The sequence below is a fragment of the Taeniopygia guttata genome, chromosome 33, assembly GCF_048771995.1.
Source record: "Taeniopygia guttata chromosome 33, bTaeGut7.mat, whole genome shotgun sequence".
NCBI classification, from domain to species: domain Eukaryota; kingdom Metazoa; phylum Chordata; class Aves; order Passeriformes; family Estrildidae; genus Taeniopygia; species Taeniopygia guttata.
Window position 1 is genome coordinate 1,975,186 of NC_133058.1, and position 24,826 is coordinate 2,000,011.

Genomic DNA, 24,826 nt, shown 5'->3' on the forward strand with positions numbered 1-24,826 from the left:
GGAGTGAGGGGAAGTGAGCAGGGTGATACTGGGACTGACTGGGCTCATCCTGGGAGTGCCCAGGAAACTGGAAGCACACAGGGGTAGGAACTGGGCACCTGCTGGGAGCAGCCCCTGGCGGCCCCGGTACCCCCGAACCCCTTTCCCGGCCATGCCGCCCCTCCAGCCCCAGCACCCCCATTGCCGGGTGCCGGCACTGCCAGGGGTCCCCCCTCTCGGGGTCCCCGCTGGGGCTCCTGGGGCTCTCCTCTCTCTGCGCTCCCGCCCAGGGAAGCCGCGGCTCTCCCGGGGCTCCCCAAATCCGGGGTCCCCACGCGGCCCCGGCAGAGCTCGGAGGGCCCGGCCGGGAAGCCCAACCCGCACCGCGGGGGGACCCGCATCCCCCCGGCCCCGCCGGGGCTCTGCCGCCACCCGCACCGGGACCCCCCAAAAACACCTCCCGGGGACCCCCGATGTCCCCCCGAGGGCAGCTGCGGCTCAGCCTTGGAGCCCCGCCAGCTCCAAACATCCCCCCAAAAACCCCAAACCCAGGGAGCCCCGGGATATTTGGGGCGAGCTCCCCCTGCCCGGGCACCTGCGGGATGGGGGCGACGCTCCCGGGGTGCTGCGAGTTCAGGCGGAGCCGGAGCCCCGCGGTTCATCCTCCCCGCTCCTCCTGCTGCTCCCGCTGCCGCTCCGCCTCTTCCTCCCTCCTCCTCCTCCTCCCCGCAGCCGCGGGAGGGGCGGGGATGGAGCCGGGACAGGTCGGAACGCAGAGAGGGGTGGGGGGTTGCCAGGAGTGACTGGGCTGTACTGGGATCATACTGGGAGCAGCTCCTGGGTGACTGATCCTACTGGGATCATACTGGGATCATACTGGGAGTGAGGAGGAGCAGCGCGGTGGCTCCAGCGCTGGGGCTGGGGGCGCTCCTGGCGGGCGAGGGGGGAGTGGGACCCCGGCACCGGGACCCTGAATCGCCATTGCCGGCACCGGGACCCCCCCTGCTCACCCTTATCCTGCACAGGGACCCCCCTGAATCCCCCATTTCCGGACATCAGGGCCCTCTGCTCCCCTTTTCCCTGCTCCCAGCCTCTAGATTTCCCGTGTGCCTGATCCTGGAACGCCTTGGAACACCTTGGACCCCCATTGCTGCCTTTCCCAGCCCCCAGCCCCACCACTGTGCGAAGCCAGAGACCCTCTGAACTCCCCCTTCCGAAACACCCCGGGTGTCCCCACCCTGGTACCCCTTTTTGGGAAACCCTGGACTCCCCTTTCCTGGGCTCAAGGACCCCTGGAACTCCCTTCTACCTCTCCATCCCTGCCCCCCCATTTCCGTGACCCTGAGACCCCCCTGCACCCCCATTCCTGAGAACCAAGACACCCTTTTACCCCTTTGCCCGGCACTGAGACCCCCCTGCACCCCCTTATCCGGCACCAACTCAGCATGTTCCCATCCCACACCTCTCTCAGCCCCCAGCCCCACCCTTTTCCCTGACCTGGGACCCCTGGGCCCCCATTCCTGCCTTTCCCAGCCCCCAGCCCCTCCTTTCCTCACACTCAGGAGCCCTGGCACCCCCTTTCCTGGGCACAGGATTCCCTGGACACCCCATCCCAGCTCTCCCAGTCCCTGCATCGCCTTTCCTTGGCTCTCAGCCCCTGAACCTCCTTCCCAGCTCTGCCATCTCTTCATGTCCCCCTTTTCCTTGGCCTGTGGACCCCCTGGAACCCCAAACTCTCACTTTCAGCCCCCTCAGCTCCCCCAAATCTCCATGTCCCCCCAGTTCTCCACTCCCTACAGTTCCTGGAAGTGGCGCTGTCGGAGCCCGGCCCGGGGGTCCCCCAGTCCTTGATTGTGGGGGACGTGGACGGGACCCTCTGCGAGCGCTGCGGCAGCGAGCGGGGCCGCATGGAGGCACAGACACCGGGGATGGGGGCGGGAGCTGAGCTGGGATATTGGGATAGCCAGAGCTGGGATACTGGAATAGCCAGAGCTGGGATATTGGGACCACCAGAACCGGGATATTGGGACAGACAGAGCTGGGATATTTGGATAGACAGAGCCGGGATATTGGGATAGCCAGAGCTGGGATATTGGGATAGCCAGAGCTGGGATATTGGGACAGCCAGAGCTGGGATATTGGAAAAGCCAGAGCTGGGACATTGGGACAGCCAGAGCTGGGACATTGGGATAGCCAGAGCTGGGATATTAAGATAGCCAGAGCTGGGATATTGGGATAGCCAGAGCTGGGATTTTGGGACAGCCAGACCCTGCTCAAGGACAGGAACTGGCCCGTGGCCGACAGTGACCTGGAGACGGGGCCGGTACAACCAGAGCAGGGGCAGTGGGGGGAGCCGGGGGCTGGGCTGGGATCTGTGGGAATGGAGGACTCTGAGGGGCTGGGATGGGATCTCTGGGGATGGGGGGGATCTGTGGGGCTGGGATGGGAATCCAGGGAGCTCCAAGGGGCTCCCTGGGGCTGGGACACGACTCCATGGGTCCGTTCTCTCCTCGTTCCCAGGTCTCCACACAGTGCAGGGGGTTTCCAGCTGTGACCTCCTGTCCAACAGAGCGTCCATGGATCTCACCAGTACGGCTATGAGGGCTGGGATTTCATCTCCTTCCAGCTGGGATCCAGTAGCTTTGCAGTGTCCAGCGGTGCCACCTGGATCAGCCAGAGGTGCTGGGAATCCAGAGGGATCATGGTGGAGCAGATGAAGCATTACCTGGGACACACCTGTGTGGAAAGGCCCCCAAAATACATCAGATATGGTCGGGAGGCTCTGGAGCACAAAGGTGGGTGTGGGAAGGGAAGGGCAATTCCTATGGGAACAGGGGATTCAGGAATGGGGGACTTGGGAATGCAGGAATTGCCATGGAATTTCCCTGGCCAGATCTCACTCTCATCCCAGTCAGGTGAGAATTCCATGGATGGACCCCCCCCCTAACCCCCTGCCATGGGAATTCCATGGGGAAATGATTGGAATTGATGACTAATCCAATGAGAGCAGTGCAATGAGAAGTAATCCCTGCTGGGATTCCATGGGACATTGATCCCAATCCTTTGCCCAGGCCAGCTCTGCTGTGCCCGTGGCAGCACCAGGGGAGTGCCCTGTCCCTGCCCTGAGCCCAGCACGAGCCTTTCCTTGGGTGTTCCATGCCCTGCCCGGGGCAGGAGGGCACTGCCGGAGCAGCTTTGGTGGCCCCGGGCACCCGGCTGGGCTGCAGCCACTGCAGGGGCTCCTGGGGAATGTTCCAGAGCAGAGCTGAAAGCAAACAGCAGTTTCTGGAGGGGATTCTGCCCCTGGGCCTGTGCTGGGAGCCCAAGGGCAACAGCCCAAAGTGCTGGGGCTCAGTGTCCCTCGGCCAGGCCGTGTTCCCTGGCTGTGCCCTGTCCCTCAGCTGTGCTCTGTCCCTTGGCTGTGCCCTGTCCCTGTCCCTGTCCCTGTCTTCTGTCCCTCAGCTGTCCCCTGTCCCTCGGCTCTGTGGGGCCAGGGGTGGCAGCAGGACCTGGGGCAGCCCTGGGGGAGAACAACCCTGAGCCCCAGCTGGGCCAGTTCCCCCAGCTCCCCCCAGGCCACTCCCAGCATGGGCCCTGTGGCTCCCAGTCACCCCCAGTATGGTCCCAGTCACTTCCAGTTACACTCAGTGTGATCCCAGTACCATCCCAGTCACTCCCAGTGTGATCCCAGCATGATCCCCGCATGTTCCCAGGTGTTCCCATTCCCCCCTATAATAGTTCCAGGCACTCCCAGTATGGTTCCAGTCCTTCCCAGTATGATCCCAGTATGAACCCAGTCACTCTCACCCCCAGCAAGGTCCCAGTCACTCCAAGTCACCCAATATGATTCCAGTCACTCCCAGTATGATTCCAGTCACTCCCAGACAGTCCCAGTATTACTGCAGTAACTTCCTTTATGGTTCCTCTGTGATCCCAGTCACTCCTGGTTAATGCTGCCTGGGGTCCCAGGGGTCCATCTGACCCCCGGGCTGCCGCTGCCGTGGGTGTCCGGATAGCGCTGCGCTGTCAGGCTCAGCCTGTCTGGGTCCCTCGGCTCAGCTCCCAGCCACAGGCAACTTAGCGAGCACCTCTGGAGTGATTTCAGCTCTGTGAGTTCAGCTCTCAGTGATTTCGCTCTGTGCTCACAAGTGCCTCTGGCAGACACACAGGGATAGAGAGAGGAAAAGGCTGTATGCGGTTCCACAGAGATGTCCTTTATTGCCAGCTCCTCTGAAGGGATGCAGGGACAGCTCTTCTGCTGAACTGGGCAGAAATGGGCGTTTATATGGGGTACTGGGGTGTGTTGGAAGTTATCTAGTTGCCAGGTTTGAGAAGAATACGACCAATAGCCTTACAGAGAGATAAGTAGGGTCTGAATGCAGAAGAGGGGCTTCTTTGGTCCAGTCACCGTGACTTAGGCATTTCTTATCTTAGGTGAGTGACCGCCAGGGAGGCCTTGCAGGGCCTCTGACTGCTGCAACTCCACTTTCTGTATTTAGTAAAAAGGCGTGCCCTATAGTTCTTTTAAAACAGAGGACAAGGCATGAGAACATAGCTAACACAATCACAATTAGAATGAAAATTCACAAAATTCCCTTAACCAAAGATGAAACCCATCCTGGTAATCCCCACTGACCGAAAAGGTCATTGACCCAGTCTGGGTTGTTTTCTACTTTTAAGTCCTTCAAGGGATCTCCACAGATTGCAAAATTAGCAGCTGTTGTCAGAGCCTTTGAGAAATTCGAAGACAAACCTTTTAATCTGCTCACAGATTCAGCATATGTTGCAGGTATAGCTCTGAGAGCAGAACACACTCTTCTTAAAGAGATTTCCAATCCAAAGTTACACAAACTTATTTTGGCATTAACATGCTCAATCTCTCACAGAAAGCAACTTTACCATACAATGCATGTGAGGTTACACACCGATATCCCAGGCCTTATCACAGAAGGGAACAGGAAAGTGGACGCATTAGCCATGGCAATAGAAACTGTCAACGTCCCTGACATCTTTGCCCAGGCAAAGTTGTCACACACATTTTACTATCAAAATGTACCTGCCCTCAACAGAATGTTCAAGCTTTCAAAAGATCAAGCAAAAGCTATTGTGGCCACATGCTTGAACTGTCAAAATTACCAGATACCATCTATGGGGACAGGAGCCAATCCCCGAGGCCTGAACTGCTGCCAGCCGTGGCAGACAGATGTAACTCACTTCCCACCTTTTGGAAGGTCAAAATACATACACTTATCAGTCGACATCCCTTGTGGGATGACCCTGAGCTGTGTGCAAAAATTGTTAGAGCTTTGAGTGGTGTTTTACTTTGGACTAATTTTGGGGTCAAAGACTGCATTAAAAAGTTTGTGTTTTGGGATATGGATGGAAATTTGGCCTGTATAGCTGTCTAGGGCAAATTGGAGGTTTTTATTGGTCTGGAGCAAATGCTCCAGGCCCCCAGTGGTCAGTGGCAAGTATATGCATGTGAACTCACACCCAGCAAGGGAGCGGAGGCAAGTTCTGGCTTATTTTATTAAATATCCCATGATTTCTTGGAAGATGTTAATTGTCTTTGAAGGTTGGTTGTTTGTAAAGATCCATTGCAGTATCAATAAATGGTCTCGGAGTTGAAGATCCCATTGGAAAATCAGTCCATAGAACCGGGGTGCTTTTCCAGGAATGACGAACTGGAAAGGCAGCTTGGGCTCGAAGCGATGGGCTTGGCGTGCAGACAGGGCTTTTTGGACCTTGGTGATGGTGTCTTGGGCTTCTGTTGTGAGTGTACGTGGAGAGTCGAGGTCCTCATTGCCACGGAGAAGGGTGAACAGGGGAGCGAGGTCCTCTGCTGTAATTCCTAGCAGGGGACATACCCAGCTGATGGATCTGTACAGACTGTGTAAGTCTCTCAGGGTTTTTGGGGCATCTCAGATGGTGAGCTGCTGGGGTACGATGCTCCTTTCCCGGATCAGGAATCCAAGATAAGTCCATGGGTTGGGGTACTGTATTTTGTCCTCAGGGATCTCGAACCCTGCTTTTTCTATGGTTTCAATTCTCCCTTTAAGTACTCTATCTAAGTAAGTTTTTTCTGATGCATGGACCAGGATATCATCCATATAGTGGCAGATGATTGCATCTGGAAATAGGTTCCAAACAGGAGACAGGATGTGAGCAATGTACCACTGGCATATAGTAGGCAATTTTTACTGTCCTTGAGGAAGATACAACCAATGCTATCTTTTGAGTGGAGCCTCTCTGTTAAGAGACGGAACGGAGAAAGCAAATGTGGAGCATCCTGGGGGTGCAGCGGAATGCTGAAGAAACAGTCTTTAATATCTACGATGGCAAGTGTCCAGTCTTGAGGCAGCATTGATGGTGAAGCCAGGCCAGGCTGGAGGGGGCCCATGTCCTCGATGATCTCATTGATTTTGCGAACGTCGTGGAGGAGCCTCCACCTGTCCATTCCAGGTTTTTGCAGTACGAAGACTGGAGAGTTCCAAGGGCTGGTGGTCTCGACAATGTGACCTTTGGTGAGCTGTTCTTCCACAAGGGCTTGTAGTGCACAGTTTTACTTTAGAGAGGGGCCACCGGTCGATCCAGATCGGGTCTTGGCATTTCCAGGTGAACTTAGGGGTATCTCGTAATGCGCGCTCCTCAGTGGCCCCAGTCAGAAATCCTGACTGGGAATACGTAGGGAAACTCCCCATTGGGATAGAACGTCCCTGCCCCAAAGGGTGATGGGGTCTCTTACCACAAATGGGCGGATGGTTGCCAGCTTGCCTTCTGGAACAACAAAGATTTCCTCTGGGCCATGGAGAGTGTCACCTATAATTAAAATGTCAGAACAACCACCTTAGGGCCAATGCTTTCCTGTGGGAACACGATAAACATCCTTATTATTAAAGTGAATGGACAAAGCAGTTACCAACTGGCGCCGTGTTCCCATCTGTATCGCTCAGTGGGTTGGATCCTCTCCATGTGGCCTGGGATCTCCTGGGATGCTGCGTGGCTGGATCTGGCTGGCTTTTGATTTGTTGTCTTTGCACAGGACCTGGCCACGCTCCACTGGGAGTTTCCCAAACGCTGCTGGTAGCGCTGCTGGTTCTGGGGTCTTTGGTAGGTGTTTTGGGGGTTTTGGGTAGGTGACCTGTCCGGACAGTCCTTTATAAAATGTGCAAATTCCCCACAGTGATAGCAGCAGGCCTGGTCTTTGGAAGTTACTGCTGCAACTGCACCAGAAACTCCTTCTGCAATGCCCTTAGCAACTGCTTGGGCCACTGTGTTTTCAGAGGACAAATGACGTGTACAGCTTTCCACCATTTGCTCTCAGGTGGGTTCTGTACCCAAAGGTAGGGCCTCAGAATTGTTTTACATTGTTCATTTGCATTCGATAAGGCAAGCTGGCACAATAGTTCTTTTCTTGCCTCTTGTGCTCTCTATCTGTTTTTCCAGAGCATCTTTAGTTCTGTCTACAAACTTGATAAATATTTCATCTACTCCTTGTTTAAAACTAGAGAAGTGTTGGGTAGGGGTAGAGTCATCTGGGGTAAGGAGCAAGGAGGTTTTTGCTGCAATAGCCAAGTCTTGTAGTGCTGCCTGAGGTAAGGTGTCAGCTTGGTCACAGGGTTTCTGTAAATCCCTTTCTCCAGCCAGCTGTTGGACTGTAAAATCTGGCCTATTTGCATCTTGAGCACAGATGTCTGATAAAGTTTTAAATTGTCTCTTCCAGTGCCTTTCCCATAGCATATATTCTGCCAGGGAAAGAAGGCAGTGGGCAATGTTTTTAAGATTGTGAGGTACCAAAATATGTGCTGAAAAGAGAGCTCTCGGGAAATTTCTAAAAAGATGTGAACGTCTACCATGTTCTTTGGCTATATTTCATAGTTGTACCAGTTCTTTATTTGTGTTAGGTTCCCCACGTTGTTTTAGTGGTGGCCCCACCTCTTTTCCCCTTTATATAAACTGTTGGAAAGGCAGAAATTCTCTGAGCCAGTTCCCAATCCCCTGCCCGAGTTGCTTCCATTTTGATTAGAGCCCATGGATCATTGTCCTCTGTGTCACTATCAGACTCACTGTGCTCAGATGAGGAGTGAGAGCGAGCAGGAGGTGCACTACGCTTTGTTGGGCGTGTTGGAGCGAGGGTTGGCAGGGGTGTGGGGGGCTGGACAGAGTGTGAGGGGGCAGCTGGCTGGGCTTGGCTAGAGGGAGGCAGCAGTGGAGCGGCAATGGCAGCGCCACTGTGGCACAGCCTGCGCAGGGCTGAGGTGCGTGGGGAAGTGGGGTGCCCCCGTGGGGGTCTCGGAGGTGCCGCTCGGGGGGCGCTGAGGGTGGGTGGGTGGGTGCAGCGCTTGGGGATGAGGGCAAGGGAGGAGCGGGGCAGAGGAGGCGGTGGGGCTGGGGGAGCTGCTGCCATCACGGCGGGGCTGCGGCGGGCAGGCAGGCAGGGATGGGAGCGGGCTGGGGAGAGCCGCAGCGGGGCTGGGAGGCACGGCTGCAGGGCTGGGGGAGTCACGGTGGCTGCGCGGAGGTTTTGGGGTGAGGCAGGGCGTTCCCGATGGAAACCGACACAGGTACAGCCCAACACTGAGCGGGGCACGGGGCGCGCAGCGCGCCGCGTGTTGCGGGACCGCGGAGCGGAATCCGCGCTCGCCGCGTCCGAGGGGGAGCGAGGGATGGGTGGGCTCCACGGACCCCGCGGGTGGGTGGGGTGGTACAATGTCTGTGTTCCCCGTCCCAGGGACTGAGAGAGGAATGTTATCTGGCAAATTAGCATTTGAAGGGACAGTCTTTGTTGAGAAAGATAAGGGTGGAATTTCCTCAGCAGAAGGAAGCTGCAGAGAATTTGTCTTTTCGACTGCTTTAGTAATTGAGTGAAATCGAGGTAGAAACTGTTACAGAAAAGTTTTCATCAGTTTGGAAAGCGTATATTGTTGTCCCTACTGTGTCCCAAAATGACTCTAAACCAATAGTGTGTGTGTTAGTATCTGGAAACTGGGAGATACTCTATTCTATAATTTAAGTCAGTTTTTGAAAGATTGCCTTTAGAGAAAGAAAAGCTGTTAGCAGATAGGATTTGTAGGATTTGTAAATATAAGTCTCTTTCGTTCTGGGATCGTTTTAATTTACTAGATTTTGATCCCATTCCAGTTTTGTTCTCTTCCATACCCCCACCAGTAAAAAGAAAAAAGAAAAAACAAAAAAGGACCCAAGATAAAAGTGCATAAAAAGGCTGTTTTAAACCTACACTTCTTCAGCCAAATGTGGGTCAAGAAACTGCTGGGTGGGTGGTCTGCCGTCCAGCTCCTGAGGATACTGATATGCAAATTAATTGGACACCTCTTCAGAAAATTTCTATAAAGGAGGAGTTACCTTCAAGGGGCCATAGGCGTCCAAGGCAGTAACAATTCACAAAGAATGCTGCTCTCAGGGGTGCCAGGATGCCAGTGCTCCATTCATTCGGGCGGCCACGTTATGCAGCCTGGGGTCCCAGGGGTCCATCCAACCCCGGCCGCCGCTGCTGCAGGTGTCCTGGATAGTGCTGCGCTATTAGTCTCAGCCTGTCTGGGTCCCTGGGCTCAGCTCCCAGCCACGAGCAACTTAGCGAGCACCTCTGGAGTGATTTCAGCTCTGTGAGTTCAGCTCTCAGTGATTTCGCTCTGTGCTCACAAGTGCCTCTGGCAGACACACAGGGACAGAGAGAGGAAAAGGCTGTATGTGGTTCCACAGCGATGTCCTTTATTGCCAGCTCCTCTGAAGGGATGCAGTGACAGTTCTTCTGCCAAACTGGATAGAAATGGGTGTTTATATAGGGTACTGGGGTGTTGGAAATTGTCCAATTCCCAGGTTTGAGGAGAATACACCAATAGCCTTACAGAGAGATAAGAAGGGTCTGAATGCAGAAGAGCGGCTTCTTTGGTCCAGTCACCGTGACTCGGCATTTCTTATCTTAGGTGAGTGACCGCCAGGGAGGCCTTGCAGGGCCTCTGACTGCTACAGTGACACTGCAGAACCTCATGGAACCGTGGGTCAGTTGTGACAATGTGGGTCCAAGGACACCACGGTGACACTACAGAACCACAGGGAACCAAGGGTCCATGGTGACCTTGTGCAGCCGCAGTGTCACAGAGGAGCCGCTGTGACACAGCAAGGGCACACGGAGCCCAGGGGCCATTGTGACACATCAGGGCTCTGTGGAACCACAAAGCCACTGTGACATTGCAAGGGCTCATGGAAACATGGGGCCATTGTGACACTGCAGAAGCAAGGGGAACATTGTGACACTCCAGGGCCTCATGGAACCAAGGAGATAATTGTGACACTGTGGGGTCCATGGAACCAAGGGAACATGGAACAGGTCTGGCTGGCTGGGCTTCCTGGGGACCACCCGACCACCTTGACATGTTGAGGGCTCCTTCTCATCTGCCCCTGAAGCCCTGGGGCTCTGGGCTTTTCTTCCTATGGGAGAGAACTGTCTTTCTCCTCCAGGGTTCTATGGCCAAAATTGGGATTTCTCTTCCAAAACTCCGTACATCCAAGGAATGCTCCCAAGTGAAAGCTGCCAGGACAGACAGGTCTGGGTACCCTTGGCCTCTTGAGAGCTGCCTCTCATCTGCTTTTGAAACACTGGGGCTTGGTGCTTTCCTTCCAATGTAAATAGTTGTCCTTCTCAAGGGGACCGTGGTCAAAATTGAGATTCCTCCTCCCAAATTCCATGTATCCAAAAATTCCTCCATTACAAAACCTGCCAGGAAGAACAGGTCTGGTTGGCTGAGCCTCCCAGGAGCCACCTCTTTCTTCTTCTGCATTTGAAACACATGGTCTCTGTGCTTTCCTTCCTATGGAAAAGAACCGTCCCTCTTATCTATGCAGAAATGGCCAAAATTTGGGTTCCATCTACCAAATTCCCTATATCCAAGGGTTGCTTTCAGACAAAAGCTACCAGGACAAAGAGGTCTGGCTGGCCTAGACCTGGTCTGCTCCTGAAATACTGGTGTTCCATGCTTTCCTTCCTTTGGAAAAAGCCATCCTTCTCCTCCAAATGTCCATGTTTGAAATTGGGATTCCACCTCTAAAATTCCCTATATCCAAGGGTTGCTCCCAGCCAAAATCTGCCAGTACCATCAAGCCTGGCTGGCCTTGGCCTCTGGTGGCTGCCCCTGCCACACTGGGGCTCGGTTCTTTCCTTCCCATGGGGATCACTGTGACACTGTGGGCACCTCATGGAACCAAGGGGATCATTGTGGCACCACTGGAGCCCATGGAACCAAGGGGCCATGGTGACACCACGGGGCTTCAGGGACCCAGAGACCATTATGACTCTGTGGGGCCTGATGGAACCATGGAGACCATTCCGACCCTTCAGGGCCTGGTGTCACCAAGGGGGCATTGTGACACCTCAGGGCCTCCTGGAAGCAAGGGACCATTGGGACACTGTGGGTCCCCATGGAACCGAGGGAACATGGACCAGGTCTGGCTGGCTTGGCCTGCCAGGGGCCACCTGACAGGTCTGGCTGATGTTAGAATGCCAAGGGCTGCCTCTCATCAGCTCCTGGAGCACTGGGGCTATGTGCTTTCCTTGCTATGGGAAAGAACTATCCATCTTTTCAGATGCCCATTGTCAAAACTGGTATCCTCCCTAAAATATTTCCTGTATGCAAGGGTATCTCCCAGAAAAAAACCTGCCAGCTCTAGCTGGCCTTTGCCTCTTGTGGTCACCTCTCATCTGCCCCTGAATCACTGGGGCTCTCTTCCTTCCTTCCTCTGGAAAAGAACATGCCTTCTGGTCCAGGGTCCATGGCAAAAATTAGTTTGGCCTCCCAAATTCTGTATATCCAAGGATTGCTCCCAGACAAAAGTAGCCAGGACAGATAGGTCAGGCTGGTCCTGTCCTCTGGTGATTTTCTTAGACTATGAGCTGAATGTTTTCATTTGAAAACACCTTGGAGAGGGCCCAGAGATCTCTCAATGTGGGGTTTTGAGGCCTCGGGCACATGGCCACTACATATGGACAAAGGAGCTCTGTGCTCTGTGCTGCTGTGGTGGTTTTGCATCACAGAAGTGATGTCCTGAGAGAAGCTGCTAGCAGTTTCCTCTGTGTCTGACAAAAAACCAATCAGTAATTAGCTTTGAGAGCTGACAATCTGTTAAACCACTAAGGAAACTGCAGACGCCTCTGTGCAGACACAAGTTGAAGATGAGAAAGCCTGGCTGGGTCTCTCTCCCCTCTGGCCCCAAAGAGGTGCCAAGGAAGGTCCAGCCCCGTCTCGGCCTTCTGGCCTGGCTGCTGAGATCCTGGCCCTGCCCCAGCGCGGCCCAGCCTGACACAGCCCCAGCGCAGCCGCTGCAGAAACCTCCATGGGAAAACAGCTCCGGCCGCAAGGACCGAGCCCGGCCGGGCTCACGGAACCATCTGCAGCCCCGGGCAGATATTGACTCTGCCAGTGCTGCCATCCTCCCTGCAGTGAGAGAAAAGGACACAGGGCAGGCACACAGAGGAGCCACATGAACCCACTGAGGTCAGTGAAGAGGAAGTTGAGTCCCAGATGGGAGGGATGAGGAGATGCCTTGATGTTTGGGCTGAAATCCGCTGCTAAAGCTATGGAGAAGGATGTAATTGATACATCAAACTGAAACATGGATGAAAAATCAAACCTCACAATTCCCATTAAGACTTGTAGGGAATGGGTATGTTTATTCACAGCGCTGTGGACGCATATCGGGACTCATTGTCCTTTAATAGACATGCGTCCCTCTGAGAACTCTTGATCCTTCTTTATTACCTGTACTAATTTCCATATGCATAGCATTTCACAATAGATTAATGCATATTCATTACACTGATTTCACATTACACTTACAGCTAGTTACACTTGTACTCAGTTTTTTTTCAGAAAGTACAGAAAGAACTCCTGGGTCACTCTGCCCTGTCTGTTTTAAGGTCCGAGGAGTCTTTCTTATCTCTTATCTTTTAGTGTGGAAATTTGCATTCTTTCTCCTTAGCTGGGGTGGTATGGCTAGGGCTGCAGTCACCAGACTAAACAGCATATTTAGCAAGCTCGAAGTGCACATTTCACATAAATCTAAATGGATTTCTACCCTGTTAAATTTTCACTCTGTCTCACCGCAAGTGCTGCAGGAATTGTCTGCAGGCTCCTGCAGTGCCTGGTGCTGCTCCCTTGCCAGAGGCACCCCAGGCCAGGGGGGCACATCTGGTCAGCTGTGTCTGGCTGTGGGGCTCCCTGTTCTGGGCAGTGAGGAGGAGCTGCAGAGGCTCTGCAGGACTGACAGGATGGGCTTTGGGGCTGTGAGGAGAAGCTGAGGGACCTGGGCTGCTGGAGCTTCTGAAGAGGAGGCCCAGGGCTCCTCCTGCAACTGCTCCAAGGGTGGTTTTAGAGAATCACAGAATCAGCAAGGTTGGAAAAGACCTTAGAGATCATCAAGTCCAACCTGTGCCCTGATACTGCCTTGTCTCCCCTGAGCCTCCTCTTCTCCAGGATAAACAACCCCAGCTCCCTCAGCCACTCCTCACAGGAATTGTGCTCCACACACCTCACCAGCCTTGTTGCCCTTCTCTGGACATGCTCCAGCCCCTCCATGTCCTTCCCACAACTGGACACAGCACTCGAGGTGCTGCCCAACCAGTGCCCAGCACAGGGGAAGAATCACTGCCCTGCTCCTGCTGGCCACACCATTCCTGATCCAGGCCAGGAGCCATTGGCCTTCTTGGCCACCTGGGCACACTGCTGGCTCATGTCCAGCCTGCTGTCCATCAGTCCCTGCAGGTCCCTTTCTGCCTGGCTGCTGTCCAGCCCCTCTGTCCCCAGCCTGTGGCGCTGCAGGGGTTGTTGTGGCCAAAGTGCAGGACCCGGCACTTGGACTTGTTAAACCTCACCTTGTTGGATTTGGGCCCTGGATCCAGCCTGTCCAGGGCCCTCTGCAGAGCCCTCCTACCCTCCAGCAGATCAACATTCCCAGCCAGCTTGGTGTCACCACGGTTCCATGAGGCCCCAGAGTGTCCCAATGGTGTCCATGATTCCATGAGGTCTCCCAGTGTCACAATGTCCCTTTGGTTCCATGGGACCCCTTGGTGTCACAAAGTCCCTTGGATCCGTGGGCCCCGAAGTGTCACAATGTCACCGTGGTCCCCAAGGCCCTGCAGTGTCACAGAGGATCCTTGGTTCCATGAGGCCTGGCAGGGCAGCAATGCTCTCCTTGGTCCCACAGTGTCACAGGGGCCTCTTGGTCCCCAGGGACACTGTCAGTCTGTGGTGGTGGCGGCACAACTTTCCCTGGGAGTGTTTTGTGCTGACGGGCAGAGCCACGGGAGCCCAGCACACACACACACACACGGAGCAGCTCGGCAGTGAGGACACGGGAGGGCCCAGGCATGGAGCTCCAACGAGGGTTTATCAGGGTCTGACGCTCCAGGGCTCTGGGGGTTAAAGACAAAGACAAAGGAGGATTTAGGGTGTAAATACGGGAAAAGAGGGGCTGGAGGAGAGCGTCAGGGATCTCAGGGTTTAGGGATGGTACACAGGGAAAGGGACTAATAGGGAATGGCAGGGTGGACAGGCGGGCACATAAACCAATGGGAAAATAGGGAAGGGAGAACTTGCTAGAACATGAACATATCAGGGTAAAAGGGGTAGGAAAGGCCAACGGGCCAATGGGGACAGAACTGGGACAAATTAACACAGTGCTGCAGAGCTCCATGGGGGAAGCTTCTGTCCTCACCCTGAGCTGTGAGGAATGCCCAGAGCCTACGGTGCATTTCTCCAGGGGATCGCTTTTGCCCTCTCCCCAGTAAGCTCACAGGCCTCCACACACACACACTGGAGATGTCTGGGGTCATTCATCATTTCTCTGCTCTCAGCACTGAGGCAATGGACTCTGGCACAGCTCTGAGTTCAGGCCCGTGGCAACCACCCCTGGCCATGGGGCTCCATGGAGCTGCTCTCAGGAAACCCCCCAAGAACGGGGGAGTGCCCCAAAACTGCCTCAGGAATGTGAGATACCCCAGCATCTCCTCATGATGGTAGACTATTCAAACACTCACTCAGTAATGGGCTCCCCATATCTTAATCATCCCCAAACTTTGGCTGTCTCATTCCAGACCCCACCCCACCTCCCCAGTCCCAACCCCAGCCCATCCCACCCCTCCCGGACATCAAGACCCCTTCCCAAGCTGTACTTCCCCCATTTCACACCGCCTAAACCCCATCCCACTTATCTCGCTCCACCCAATGCCCATCCTGACTGGCGTCCTGCTTTGCCCAATCCCCTTCCAACCCAATTTCACCCTGAGAGGCAGTGGCATTGAGTAATTTTGGGGTGGGATTGAGTAGTTTTCAGTGGCATTGAGTGGTTTTGAGGTGACAGATCAATCCTTCTCATCATTTGGAGCACCAAGAAATAAAGACAACTAAACCAAACATCCCCCAACCCCCCCATATACTCCCAGATATCTCCTGGAATCCAAGATTCCCCAAAACACAAGTAAAATGTGAGGCTTTAGATGCCTTTGATGAATTTGTTGATTTTAACCCCAATTTTCTGTGTTTTGAAGGGAGGAAGATAACAGATAATAAGAGGCAAAATAAAATAACAGCAGCCACTTCCCTCTGTGTATCACAGGGCATGTGGGTCACCAGGGCTCTGACCAGGGTGGGTCCTCTGATGGGGATGGAGCTGGAGCAGCGCACGAAGCTCTTCCTGCAGGCGGGGTTCTCGCAGGGCTTCCCTTACCGGTGCCTCCGCTGGTGCCGGGTAAAGAATGAGCGGTCTGAGAAGCTCTTCCCACACCGGGGACACTCGTAGGGCCTCTCCCCGGTGTGGATGTGCCGGTGGGTGACGAGGGTGGAGTTGTGCTTGAAGCCCATCCCGCAGTCGGGGCAGCGGAAGGGCCTCTCCTGTCTGTGAATTCGCTGATGTACAAGGAGATGGGAGCTGGTGTGAAACCTCTTCCCACACTCAGGACACTCGTAGGGCCTCTCCCCAGTGTGGAACCTCTGGTGGACAATCAGGTCAGACCTGTGGCTGAAGCTGTTCCCACACTCCCCACACTCGTAGGGCCGTTCCCCACTGTGGATCCTCTGGTGGCAGATCAGGTTGAAACTCTTCCTGAAGCTCTTCCCACACTCCGAGCACTCGTAGGGCCTCTCCCTGTCATGAGGCTGCTCCTGGACCACCAGCTCTGATCCCTGGATGAAGCTCTGTCCACCTCCCCGGCACAGGGTGGGTCTTTCCTCCTCAGGTCCCGGTGATCTGCGTTTGCAGCCCCTCCTCCTGTGGGATCTCTGGGGCTTTTCCTCCCCATTCGATTCCTCAGCCATGGAGCCACTCAAAACAGCCTCTTCCACGATGTTCTGCTGCAGGGATTTGTCCTCCCTGGTCTCCATCCTCAGCTCCTGCTCTGGGGGAGGAAGGACAAGGAGAGGATGGGATTTGCCTCCGTGCCACAGGGAAGGACAAGGAGATCCCCCCAGTGCGTCCCCGGCAGGAGGGCACCGGCAGCGGGGCTGTCCTGCAGCCGGGGCCGTGCTGGGCTGGGAGATGGAGCAGGAGAGAGGGGGAAAGGGGCACTGACTTCCTCCTCACCTGCCTCGGTGTCCCAGGGCATCTTCCTCTTCCTCACAGCCTCCTCCTCCATCCAGACAAAGTTTGGGAGTGGGAAATCCTGGTGTGGGGAAAAACAAGGTGTGAACGCCTTGGGGTGGGGATTCCTCCTGCCCAAATCCATTTCCAGAAGTCTCCAGGTGTCCATAAAAACCTCCAAAAATCATGAGTGAATAAAAACAAGCCACCAGGAGTGTTCCATTTCCAGTCTCATCCCTCTGGGGTTCTGGTGTCCCCCGTCTCAGGGCTGCTGGGGATCCTCATGGCTCCTGGGGATCCCCCTTCCCCAGGGTCCTGCTTAGGGATGCTGGGGGGTTTTGCAGTACAAGGGTCCCCCTCTCCAGCCTCCCCCCGGTCCAGACACTTGGGGCTCCCCCCTGTCCCCATCACCCTGTCCTGGTTTAGGGCAAATTTGGGTGAAAACCCCCAAAGGGGATTTTCTAGAAAGCAGATTCAAGTGGTCTCTCCCCCAACCAGTTCAGGAAAAGATTTCCTTAGAAAAAAATCAAAAAAACCTGTTTATTTAACAGGCAAAGCATTCACCAGCACAAAACATGAACAATATTAAACAATAAAACCTGTTGTTGCTCCAAAAGAGATGACAAACTCAGAAAGTCCCTCCATGGCCCAGGCCCAGCCCGGTGGGCCACAGGTGTGAGCTGCCGGTGCTCTTCTGGTGTTCAGTCCAGAGCAGGTTTAAACAGCTCCAAAGAAAAAGAAAAACCACAGCCCAGGGAACTTCTCTGCCTCAGCGAGCTAAAAACTAACTAAAAGCAAAGGAGAGCTCTGTCCTGCTGTCTGTTGGCAGACAACTGATACCTCAGGTTTCAGTTTTTCTGTTCTGTTCCAGTGTGCAGCTTCTAGCTTTAGATTAAGTGTTCCTGGGATCTTTTCACAGGGTGGTGAAGACAAAACAATCCTGTTCTAGCTGGAGAGTCAAGGACAATCTCTTCAAACTTCAGGCCCAAAGCACAAACGACAGGAAAAGCATAGGGCAGGCAAGCAAGGAGAATAAAACTTCATAATTGGAAGCTATTAACTGGGCAATTAAATCCTGTATGCAAATGGACTAACACTTATAAAAATGTGAGATCTCATGGCCAAGCCCTCTTTTGCTTCCATCTCGGAGCCATCCGGGCAGAGCCCCGACCATGGCTCCGGTACTGCCGGGGTGTGGCCTTTGAAGGCACTTCAATAAATATCCACTTTATTCCTCTTGGCTCCGTCTGGCCTCTGTCCCAGCTCCTTAAGGCATCTCAGCAGCCCAGGAGCCGGAATGTGGAGGGGTGAGTGCAGCTCCTGAAAACAAACTGCGCGCTTCTTCCTCCCCCTCTTCGCTCTCAGAACCAGCCCTGAAGGTGCAGAACTCATTTCGGGGCCAAACGGACCAATGGGGGTACGAGCATCGTGAGGTCACCCCAGGACAGGCCCTGCCAGGCTCAGGGGTCCCGTCCCCGCCTCATCTCCGGCTGCCGGGGGTCCCCCAGCTCCGGTATCGCCCCTTCCCCTCTGCCGCCCCGGGGGTCCCACGTTCCGCAGCCCCGGCTCTCACGGGGATCCCCAAAACCAATGTCCCGCCCTGTCAGCACCGGGCCAGCCCCGCGTGGTCCCCCGGGACCCTCCGAGGGGCGATCACAGCTCCGCTCCCCCCGAAAAAGCTCCTCTTGGGGAGCCCGGAGGGATCCGGGGCTCGGCATCTGCCGGCTCCGAGCGCTCTCCAGAAAAATCCTCCCGGAGACCCCTCGAAAGAGCCGGGGCGAGCTCGGCCTCCCCCTGCCCTGCGGCTCGGGGCTGGGGCGATGCTGGCGGGGCAGGGGGTGCTGCAGCCCCGGCGTGCGGGCGGTGCGAGCGGCGGGATTCTCCCGCTCCTGCTCCCGCCGCTCCTCCTGTCCCTCCTCCTCCTCCCGCAGCCCCTCCGCTCCAGCCCGGAGCTCTCGGGCGCTTAAGCCACAACAAGCATACCTTGTGAACAAAGGAATCACCCTTAAAACTACACTATTGCATATTCATATATCCTTCATGGTTATGCATACATTCTATTTAAAACAAGAAACTCTTGTCTGTTATATGCCAACTGTTTCCTTTAATCCCCATGGCAAGGCCTGAAGAAATTAGCTTCTTCTGACAAGAAAGCCATAAATTCCTCTTCTCTGGAAGATTTAGGCGTTCTGTGATGGTTACGTCAAAGCGAGTCTCTCATTGCTTAAAATAAAAAACAAAACACATAAGGAGTTTCTATTTTAACTACTAAAGCTTCATTTTAACTTCAAAACTACATTTACCATGCTATTAAAATGTTAATACAGCACTACGAATCAAACTAATATAATACATACAGTAACTCTGCGCAAAGAGCCATATATTATGCGTTTTTCACATTGGGTGCCTCCTGGATTGCCCCCGGAAAGAGCACATCTCTGCATGGAGCCACGTTTTTTCATTTGTAAATGAGGTCTTTCTTTCTCTGTCATCTGTGGTTTCTGCAGCCCCGGCTGCTGCTTCTGGTCTTTTAAAACTTTAAGAATCTTTTTGTACAAGCACAACTGACTTGATGCATATTTTACATAAGCACGAATTATTCCATAACATATATTACAATGGGGCTGCAGAGATCCCCCTGCAGATCCATGGGGCTGCAGAGATCCCCCTGCAGGTCCGTGGGGATGCAGAGATCCCCCTGCAGCTCCATGGGGATGCAGAGATCCCCCTGCAGCTCCGTGGGGATGCAGAGATCCCCCTGCAGGTCCGTGGGGATGCAGAGATCCCCCCGCAGGTCCGTGGGGATGCAGAGATCCCCCTGCAGGTCCGTGGGGATGCAGAGATCCCCCTGCAGCCCCTGGAGGAGCCAGGCTGGAGCTCGGGGATGCCTGAGAGGAGGCTGTGACCCCGTGGGCAGAGGGGCCCCGCTGGAGCAGCCTGGCCTGGCAGGACCGAGCCCGTGGCACAGTGACCCACGCTGCAGCACTTGGAGGGGGCTGTGCCCCAGGGGATGGACTCGGCTCGGAGAAGTTCCTGGAGAAGTCTCGGCTGGGAGAGAGCGCAGGGTGCAGCAGGGAACGACTCCTGTCCCTGAGCAGAGGGAGAAGCCGCGGGGGATGAGCTGAGCACGGCCCCATTCCCTGTCTCCTGCCCTGCCGGGGGAGGAGGTGCAGCTGGGAGCAGGGAGGCGTGGGGAAAGCTGCATTTAAGGCTCTGCACTGACTTCTCCTCATCCTGCTCTGAGTCTTTGGAGTTTTCTGCCAGAAATCTCTCCCCTCCCCCGCTCACCCACAGGGCTTTGGGCAGGTTTCCCTTTTCGGGGGAAATCAAAGCGAAGCACCGATGCACTAATGAGGGGCAGGAGAAGGGAGGCTCCCGGGCTTCCCGCAGAGCCGGAGGCACGGAAGGCGCAGGGCCGGGAAAGCCGTGTCGGGAGGTGCGGAGAAGTTTGTTTGTGTGGGCAGCTCAATCCCGCCTCGGGCCCGGGCCCGTCCCGGGGCTGTTGCTCATCTCCGGCTTTGCCCTCACGCAGCGCGGGGGGCCCTGAGAGCGCGGGGCGAGTCTGGGCCGTGCGCAGAGCCCGCCCCCAGCTCGCTGCCATTGGCCGCTGGTGCCGTCAGTCGCGGTTGCGGCGCGCTGATTGGTGGGAGCGGGGCGCAGCACGGCCCCGGCGGCGGGCTGAGGGCGGCCGTGGGCGGGCAGCGGCGCCATTGGCGCCGGGAGCGTCTGTGCGGGCCCGGGAGCGGCGGCAGCGGCCGGAGCGCGGTGAGGCGGCGTCGGCGGAGCTCGGAGGCGGCCCCGGCGCAGGTGGGAGCCGCGCTGGGTTCTGCGGGGGCTCGGGGCTGGCTGCGGGCGGAGGGGGCGGCAGGGGGCTGCGGCGGGTCGGTGGTGCCGTGTCCGGCCCGTGCCGGCCCCGGGCTGAGGGCGCGGCGGGAGCGGCTGCCCGCGGTCTCCTTCCCGCCGGGGCCTGGGCAGGAGCCGCTGCCGGAGCAGCGCTGGCTCGGCCCGGCTGCTGTGGGTAGGACAGAGGGGGCTGCCCCGCGGCCGGGAGCGTGCGGGGAAATTCCCGTCGCCGGAGGTTTCTGTGGCCGGAGGAGAGCGAGGAGTCCTGTAAAAGTGACTTTATTGCCGAGCAGGGGGAGAGGCCGTGGGGCATTTGCCGTGCGCTCTCTGCCATGGTTGTAGTCCGCAGCCTCCTTTTTATCCTAATTTTCCCGGCCGCATCTCCCTCTGCCTTTGCCCACGGGCTGAGGTCCTTGGAAGGTTCAGACTTCCCGATGCGCCTGCTGCCTGTCCTCGTTAATATGCACCCTCCTTTTGTATAACAGCCGATATTCATGGCTCTGTTAAGCCTTTGTTCTCCTCCTCGAAGTTTGGGAATGTAGCGGGACTTTGAGTAGCTGTGTGGATCAATTTGTGACATTTATTGGAACTGAGGATTTCTCCCGTAGCTTCCTTATGTACAAGTGCCTGGCTCTCTCTCCAGGCAGATTCACTCCTGGACTCTGTTTTGTTCTTCCCGGGTCCTCTTTGGTTTTGGGATTGTTCTCGGTGCCCTCATTCCCTGTCCTTTTGTAGCCGTTTGTGGATCAGGAGGACTGGCTGCCACCTGCATCCCCTGGCTCAGCTGCTGGATGAGCTGCACTGCCAAGGTGTGGGGCATGGTAAAAAGATGAGAGTTGCTGCAGCACAGAAGAGGAGAAGCAGCATTCGTTTAACCCCTCTTCTGCCGGGGAGCCACATTAGCGTGTCCCATTCCCATCCTTTCCATGTTTGGACCAATACATAAACTGCTCTCCTATTTCCTTTGTTATCTTTCTCAGGACTTTACCTTTGTCATCTCTTTGCCAACAGCAGTTTGAGCCATTTAGTTTTGCCCAAACTCCCTTTTTTTCTGCTCACAGATAATCTGATCTCATCCCCTGGTGAAATGTTGTGTTCCTCTTTCAGTGGATTGGTCGGCAGGAAGGTCAGGAGCTGGAGCTGTCTGGTTGGTTCATCTTTTGAGGACAGCTTTTAATCTAATGATGCCATTGAAATGATAAATGGGTTCTCTGCCTCCTGATAGGAATTGGTTTGGGTTCCCAGGGGCTGGTCCGTGGTGTTGTAGGATTTGTTCTGCTGGCCCTTCATGTTTTCGTCATTTTTGGGTGCTCCCTGCAGCCGGGGCTGCATCAATTGACCGCATTTTTCTAATTACATCATCAAATACTTGAATTTCAACTAATTTCCCTGGACTTGTTCTAGCAAAAGCCCCAGTGCTCTGATACACCCTGTACAGCACAGACAGTGGCAGCAGATGTTGGAGTGGGCAGGGGGATGATCCCCCCCCCCCCCTTATTTTAGTGAAATTTTCACAACATTCTCCATTTGCTGTTTCCCTTTGCAGCCTCAGCCATTTCTGTTTCAGAGTCAGATCCTCACCATGGGCTCTGCCTTCAGCCGTGCAGATTCCATCTGTGCAAGCAGGCAGAGCTTGGGGTGAGGGGCAGAGGGAATCAGCCAATTCCTGCCCCAGGCAAGAAGAGCCAGGTACATTGTCCCCACTCTGCCCCATCAGTGTTAATTTGCATTTCTAAAGCTCCTCCAGGGTGCCTGGAATGCAGCTTCTCTTCCAGAGCAGCTTCAGCAGCCTCACATGTGCCCCCCCCAACCTGCTGTTCTTTCTTGGTTTTTTTCTTTCAAATCTTCTATTTATTTTCTTTTCCTTCAAAACTTCTATTTATGAGTTAAAGGGTCACCTTTAAATCTCTTCTAGCTTCACAAAATGTTGCCTAAAGGTGAACGTTGAAAAACCCAGACCAAAATTTTTCTATCTCTAAGAGCCACACACAAACATACACAAAAAATTTCCAAGTCAATGAAATTTTTTCTACTTCTCCTCTAAGTAAAATCTCATTCTCTCATCCCTGACCCAAACCCAACCATCAATATAGAAGTAGGAGTAATGTAAAAATACTCTAATGCTCCAAACTTAGCACTGAAACTGCAGAAAAATAAAAACTCTACCACTATGTCTAGTGGAAGAGTCAAGGCATTCCTTGATTCTGGCCAGGATGTGCAACAGAAATCATTCCATCCCCACATAGCCCGGGTGTGCAGAGAAAATTGTTCCATGATGCGTAAAGTATCAGTAAAATATATTGGAGTATATAAAAAATAAAATACTATCGGAGTAAAAGCTCCGTGGCTTTTACTAAATTTTTCCCAAACTTGATAAAGTCAGAACCAGTCTAAATCCACTGGTTTAATGTTCCAAAGTTTCAAGTTGTGCAGTTTTTAGTATTTGGTTTCCTCTTGGACCCGGATTTCTTTGCTTCTGCTGTTAATGAAGTGGGAAGTGCTGATTTCCTTCTCAGCCTTTTGCAGACCAGGTGTCTGCAGCCCTGGCAGTGTCTGGGGTAGGTGTTGGTTGCTGTTTGCTGCTGGGGTTGATGTTTTGCTGCTGGGCGTTATCTTTGTGGGTATCTTTTGGGCCATTCCCAGTGTGTTGAGGTGTTAAACTCATCTCCATTGAGTGGTGTAACATCCCTTAACAAAGCCTTTAACATTTCTTTCCCCAAGGCCAAGGCAAAGCAAGCCTGAGTAGAGAAATCAAAGGTTAACAATGTTAAAGTCTATGAGCTGGTGTATTTTCCATCAATGCCATGGCAGGCAGGGCAGTGTGTGAGTGTAAGTGAGAGCCAGAGTGGAATTGTCCCGTGCTCTTGCCCAGCAGCTGTGGCAGGGCAGGCCCAGAGAGCGCTGAAGCTGCAGCAGTGGCAGCAAGGGCTGTCCCCGGTGCTGGAGCTGCCAAAGGAGGGTGGCCAGGCCGAGGATTTCAGCAGAGGATGTGTGGGCCGATGTCCTGCTGGGATGTTGGCAACAGCAAAGTGCCAAGGCAGGCTCTGTGCCAGCCCAGCTTCCTGGGGGAGAGATGGCACCAGAGACAGGATTCTGGCCACAGACTGCTTTAAATGTGCATCCCTTATCTCCACCCTGCACTAGGTGGAGAATTCCCAGGGTAAGGAATTCCCCAGATCAATTCCAAGGGGAAATAATTGAATATCTGCCCTGGGTCTGGCTCTTCTTCTTGCCCAAGCCAATGGCAAAAGCCGTACCCATGGCATCTTGGTTTCTATCCCCAGCTTCCAAAGGTGCTTTGGTTTTATGTGGCAGCTGAATCTTTCTGTTTTGGAGGAGGTTTTTGCTGAGTTGTGATGTTTGGGGAGTTTTTGATCTGTATCTCTCAGTTTGTGGGATTTTTGGGCTGAATCTTGGTGTTTTGGAGGTTCTTACAGACATAAGATTCCCAATGACTTCCTGAGATGAACTGGAGCAAGGAGGAACTTCCAGTCCAAGGTACTCTCCTCTTGTTTTTTTTCCCCAAACCAGGATTTTTCATTCCCTGGGCGTGTCTGGATGGAGGAGGAGGAAAAGCCCCGGAGATGCTGCAGGAGGAGGAGCTGCAAACCCGGCCCAGGGAGCTGCGGGGAGGAAAGAGCCCCCCTGAGCCAGGAAGGCGGGCGGAGATCCAGCCAGAGCTCGGAGCTGGTGGAGAAGCCTCATGGCAGGGAGAAGCCCCACAAGTGCTTGGAATGTGGGAAGGGTTTCAGCTGGAGATCCCATCTGATCCGGCACCAGAGGATCCACACAGGGGAGAGGCCCTACAAGTGTGGGAAGTGTGGGAAGGGTTTCAGACACAAGTCTGGCCTGATGGCACACCTGGTGATCCACACTGGGGAACGGCCCTATGAGTGCTTGGAATGTGGGAAGAGCTTTGGGCGGAGCTCAGGTCTGAGAACACACCAGCGCATCCACACCGGGGAGAGGCCCTACGAGTGTGGGAGGTGTGGGAAGCGTTTCAGACACAAGTCTGGCCTGATGGCACACCTGGTGATCCACACTGGGGAACGGCCCTATGAGTGCTTGGAATGTGGGAAGAGCTTTGGGCGGAGCTCAGGCCTGAGAACACACCAGCGCATCCACACTGGGGAGAGGCCCTACGAGTGTCCCCAGTGTGGGAAGAGGTTTCAGACCAGCTCCAATCTCCTCCTACATGAGCGGATTCACACAGAGGAGAGGCCCTTCCGCTGCCCCGACTGCGGGAAGGGCTTCAACCAAAACTCCAGCCTCACCGTGCACCGGCGCATCCACACCGGGGAGAGGCCCTACAAGTGTGGGGAGTGTGGGAAGAGCTTCTCACAGAGCTCTCACTTGACCAAACACCAACGGAGACACCAGTAAGGGAAGCCCTGTGAGTGCCCCGAGTGAGGGAAGA

General features: G+C 54.7%; 1 protein-coding gene across 1 annotated transcript in view; it reads right to left on the reverse strand.

Moving 5' to 3' along the window:
* The window catches only part of LOC105760508 (uncharacterized), a 483,916-nt gene that overhangs the window by 15,984 nt on the left and 443,106 nt on the right, over window positions 1-24,826 (reverse strand). The window contains exon 3 of the mRNA XM_072920711.1: window positions 15,931-16,128. Within this exon, the coding sequence (XP_072776812.1) occupies window positions 15,931-16,128 (198 nt within the window). The remainder of the gene's footprint in view (window positions 1-15,930; window positions 16,129-24,826) is intronic.